The 5,267-nt window shown below is 43.1% G+C and overlaps 1 protein-coding gene across 1 annotated transcript; it reads left to right on the top strand.

The window, feature by feature from the left end:
- Nucleotides 1–3,169: 3,169 nt before the first annotated feature.
- Nucleotides 3,170–3,684, top strand: LOC133753702 (uncharacterized protein CXorf51A-like). The gene is made up of 2 exons (XM_062184388.1): nt 3,170–3,286; nt 3,460–3,684. The coding sequence occupies exons 1-2, from the start codon at nt 3,170–3,172 to the stop codon at nt 3,682–3,684; spliced, it is 342 nt and encodes a 113-aa protein (XP_062040372.1).
- Nucleotides 3,685–5,267: the final 1,583 nt, after the last annotated feature.

Raw genomic sequence — 5,267 nt, 5'->3', positions numbered from 1 at the left:
AAAATTTATATTTGTCATGGCCAGCTCTGTTGAATAGTGAGTTAATCCTTGCATATGATGCCAGCATCCCAAACGAGTGCCTGTTCAAATCCTGGATGCTCAACTTCCGAATACAGATCATGGCCAATGTGCTGGGTAAAGGAGTAAAACATAGCCCAGTTGGCTTGGGTCCTGCAAACCAACTGGGAGACTCAGAGTTTCAGATACTAAGTTTCAGTCCAGCGTAGCACCACTCATTGTGGCCACTGGGGGAGTGAACCTGCCCATGAGCAATGTCTCTCTCTCCTACTCTCTCTCAGTCTTGTTGTCTCTTTCTCTCTTTAACTCTGCATTTCAAATAGAACAATATCATTAAAGGATTGCATTTACCTGTTTTCATTTTATTTGAAAGGCAGAAAGACATATAAAACCAGAAATAGTGAGTTTCCATATGCTGGTTCACATATAAGTGGCTACAAAGACCAGGGCTTGTCAAGACCAAAGACAGGAGTAGGAACTTAGTCTAGGTCTCTGACATGGATAACACAAGCACAACTATACAAAACATCACTTGCTACCTCCTTGGGTAAAAAAACAGCAGCAAGCTGGAAATGTCAACATAGCCAGAAACCAAATACAGGCATTCCAAAATGGGATGGAGGCATCCCAAGCAATGTCTTGCAGCTCCAAACACCTTCCCCCACACACTATTTGTAGGTGGACTAATTATTGTGGGATTTGTGATTCGCAGTCACCATTATACTAGTTCTTGGCAACTTTTGGTATGGTGGCCATTTTTGTCCTTATAAGGACATTCAGCAGTGTACAGCAGTGATGGGTGGGTGTAATAAGCACCACTGTGAGGTCACTGGCCTGCAGGTGGTTATGTTGCCTATTTGGGGCATAGGAATACTGCCCTTGCACTACACCTTGAATAGGTTCTGGATTCATACATAGGGAAGTGATGCCCATCATGCTGTGCTAACGTATACACAAAAACACCAAGTCCTTTTCTTCCCCTTATACAATAAACTGTAAGGAAGTAGTTTCTGGGCTACGTCCTGGTACCACTGCCTGGGACACCAGTGTCCCATATGAGCACCATTTGAGTCCTGGCATATCCACTGGAAATCCAGTTCCCTGCTTCTGCCAGGGAAACCAGTGGATGATGACTAATAATTAGAAACCTGCTACCCATGGTGGAAGATCTAAGTGCTGTTCCAGGCTCCTGTGCTTGGCCTGGGTCAGCCAAGGTCTTTAAAGCTATAAATATGTAACAACATATTATTTCTCCTTGTAAATCTGACTTCCAAATAAATAAATAAATTAATAAATAAATATTTCAAATAAATAAATAGTTTTTAATCTTGCATGTATCTATTTTCATTTTATTTTAAGGGCCATAATATATCCAGATAAAAAGACAGAAAAACAGGGTGATCTTCCATTGGTGATCCCTCCCCAAATGCCTACAATAGCCAGAGCTGGCCAAGGCCAAATCCAGGGGTCAGGTACTTAATATGGATCTCAACAGTCCTAATAGGGATAAAACCATTCAAAGCTTCACCTGTTGCCTTGCAGGGTGTACATTATCAGGGAACTTGAAATAGTAGCATAGCTATATCTCAAACACAGTCATTCCGGTATAGGATTGAGGCATCCAAATCATAATTTCAACAGTACCTCCAAACTCCTGTCCCCAGCCAGCGTTCTTTAGTCGAGTATTCAGTATGGGATTTGTGGCTTCCATTCAGCAGTAATTAGTCCTTGGGTGCTGTTGGTGATTTTAGTAGGGTGAACAGTTTTACTCTTATAGGGACATTCAGCAGTGTACAGCAGTGGTGGGTGGGTGTAATAAGCACCACTGTGAGGTCACTGGCCTGCAGGTGGTTATGTTGCCTATTTGGGGCATGGGAATACTGCCCTTGCACTACACCTTGAGTGGGTTCTGGATTCATACATAAGGAAGTGATGCCCATCATGCTGTGCTAACGTATACACAGAAACACCATGTCCTTTGCTTCCCTGCTTTTGGATAAAAGGCAACAAGAAGTTTGGGCTGGTATCCTTGCATAGCAGCATAAGGTGCTATTTCTGATGCCAGCATTCCCTATGAGCACCATTTCAAGAGCAACTGTCCTTCTTCCAATCCATTGCCTACTATGGTGCCAGGGAAAGTATAGAAGTTGGCCCAAGATGTTAGGCCCCTGCCACCCACATGGGAGACCTTAATGGTGTTTCCAGATCCTGGTTTTGGCTTAACCCAACACTGGCTGTTTCTGCCACCCAGAGAGTAGCAATTCTCTCCTTCTGTCTGTGACTCTGCTTTTCAAATAAATAAATAAATATTTTAAACAATTTACATTTATTTTCATTTTATTTGTAAGGCAGATAGACTTATAGATAGATAAACTGGGTGATCTGCCATCCTCCTGTTCACTCCCCAAATGACTCTAGCAACCAGCAAAGGCCAAGGCCTTACCCAGGAATATGGAACTCATTCTGAGCCTCTGTGATGGATAATTGAGGCATAGCTACTGAACCATCACCTGCTGTCTCCTAGGGTACACATTAGTGGGAAACTGGAAAGGGGAGCATTGCCAGAACTCAATCTAAGTCATTCGGATATGGATTGGAGTCATCCCAACAGGTGTCTCATCCAAAGCACCAAACTTCTGCCCCCCACTCCACAATTCATAAATTGCCTAATCAGTGTGGATTTTGTGGCTTCCATTGACAAGTACATTTATCCTCGGGTGCTGGTGGCAACTTTTAATATGATAGCCATTTTTGCCCTTATATGGGCATTCAGCAGTGTACAGCACATGGTTGGGTGGGTGTAACAAGTAGCACTGTGAGGTAGGCGGGGCCTTCTGGTGAGCATCACCTAATTTGGGCATGGGGATATACATGTGCACTACACATCATATGGGTTCCAGAAATGGATCAATACTGGTAGATTTTGATGTCTAAGCCACTTTTTCATATCCCCAGCATTTACCTCAACATCATTCCCCTTACAAAGAGTTGTCAGCTATATTGCTTTGTGGTGTCTGTGCAACTCCTTTTAGCCATGTTTGGCTGCAGTGTGTCTGGCTGAACAATCAAAAATGAAGGGCGGGGCCACTCATTGTCTGGGAAGTGTATATATAGGACCATCATAAACTGCAGTAGACTGACTACCTTCAATATGGGTAAAGTGGTAAAGAAGGCACAGGAGTCTGGTGTGAATATGGAACAGCCAACATCAAGTACAAAACAGAAGGTGAAGACCCCATATCAGTCTAAATCCAGAGGTGTTGGCAAGGTAAGATTTCCCTAAGCTCCCCCACTTTCCCCACTGATATTTTCTCCCTCAACATTCTTGCTGTTTCCTTGCCTGGAAAAATCCTCCTCCCCAATCTACCCTTTGTCATGAAGCCCTTACCTACCTCATCTTCTTTAATCAATGCCCTTCTGACTTCTCTGTTGTCATTTAAGGGCCTGAAGACCACAGGAAAGGCAAAAAGGCCACTTCAGGGGACTCCAAATAAGAAAGTTCGTGAGAAGACCAGCACTCCTGTGAAGAAAACTAAGAAGACCAAAGGAACAACACTATTTGGCCATTATCATCGACTGAATGAAAAGCTCAGTAAAAGTGACCCCAAGGAAGAAAAAAAGAATGTGGAGAACTCTACAGTTTCAAGTGATGGCCAGGGTAACTGAGAAATATTTGCTAATGTTACATGGCCAATCATGTAAACATTGAATTTTTCACCAATGTGATGGTGATATGGTGATACAAATAAAAAGAAACCTGATGTGAAAGATTCATTTCTTGTGAGTTTTGTGATGGTGGGGGAGGAATGAAGGGAAGAATCAGGTGTGTGACAAGGGAGGGAAATGGGTCCTGAATGGGTTAGCATCATACCTACAGGTCCACCGTTAGGCAGACATGGAAGAAAAGGACTGAGTGAGGATGGAACTTTGAACATAAAGTTCTTCCTGTTTTTGTAATTATATTTATGAGAGAGAGAGAGAGAGAGAAATCATGTGCGCATGTGCCAGATCAAAGCCAGGAATCTGGAACACCTTCCAGGTCTCTCACGTGGGTGGCAGGGGCTGAATTACTTGAGTTGTATTCCACTGCTTTCCCAGGCACATTACCAGGGAGCTGGATTGGAAGTAGAACAACTGGGAGTGAAACTGACACTCAAGTGGGATACCAGCTTCCTAAGTAGCAGCTTAACCCACTGCACAATGATGCCGGCCCAGAATTTCTTCCTACTCTTTATCCTACAACCCAGGAGGAAAGTAGTTTAGTGTTTCTGTGTATATTTCAGCAGAGACTGAAGGGCATCACTTCTTGATATACTTTTCCAGAACCCATATGTTGCACAGTGCACAAGTAGTGTTACCTTGCCTAAAATAGGCAACATAATCACCTGCAGGCCACCAACTTCATGGTGATATTTATTACACCCACCCACCATGTGCTATACATTGCTGAATACCTTTATAATGGTAAAATGGTCATGCTAATAAAAATTACCAACAGTACCCAAGGACTAATGTAATAGTTAATGGAAGCCACAAATCCCACAGCGATTACTCTACTTATGAAAAGTATGTTGGGGCAGATATATGGAGCTGTTGGTGGCAATTGGCTTGGGATGTCCCCAGCTCACATTGGATTGTTTGGGTTTGATTTCCAGCTCTGCTCCCAATTCCAGCTTCCTGATCAAGTGCGCCCTGGTGGCAGCAAGTGATGTTTCAGAAATTGTGTCTCAATGATCCACATCGCACACCCGGATTGACTTCCTGAATCTTGGCTTTGGCCTTGGCCAGCCCTAGCTGTTGCAACCATTTGAAGAGTGGACCAGTGGATACAAGATCTCCCTGTTTTTCTTTTCTATGTGTCTTTGTGCCTTTTTTAAATAAAATGAAAATTTAAAAAAAAGGAAATTATAAAAGTACAAATATATATACGCACACACAATCACACACAAATGAATAGAAATAATTCTTACTCCTGTGATCCTATGATTGCTACACATGCCTGGCCTGGCCAGGATACTGAAACTGCATTTAACTCTCCCACATGGCACGTAGGAGCCTCACTAATTGGTTAATCTTCCACTGCTTCCTAGTACAGTAACAGGGAGTTGGATTTGAGGTTGAGAAGCCAGAACTTGAAATGGTGCTCATATGGAATGGTGGCACCCCAGGCAAAAGCTTACCTTACTGTACCAAGATGCTGGCCCAGGTACTGCCTCCTTACATTTTATCATATAAGGAAGGATGAAAGC

Source organism: Lepus europaeus, chromosome X (genome assembly GCF_033115175.1).
Source record: "Lepus europaeus isolate LE1 chromosome X, mLepTim1.pri, whole genome shotgun sequence".
NCBI lineage: Eukaryota > Metazoa > Chordata > Mammalia > Lagomorpha > Leporidae > Lepus > Lepus europaeus.
This window is presented reverse-complemented; position numbering and strand designations above follow the sequence as displayed.

Excerpts from the sequence above, each read along its gene's own strand:
- LOC133753702 (XM_062184388.1), top strand. The coding sequence starts at position 3,170 with ATGGGTAAAGTGGTAAAGAAGGCACAGGAGTCTGGTGTGAATATGGAA. Across the intron at positions 3,287-3,459 it reads AATCCAGAGGTGTTGGCAAG|GGCCTGAAGACCACAGGAAA; the intron begins GTAAGATTTCCC and ends TTGTCATTTAAG.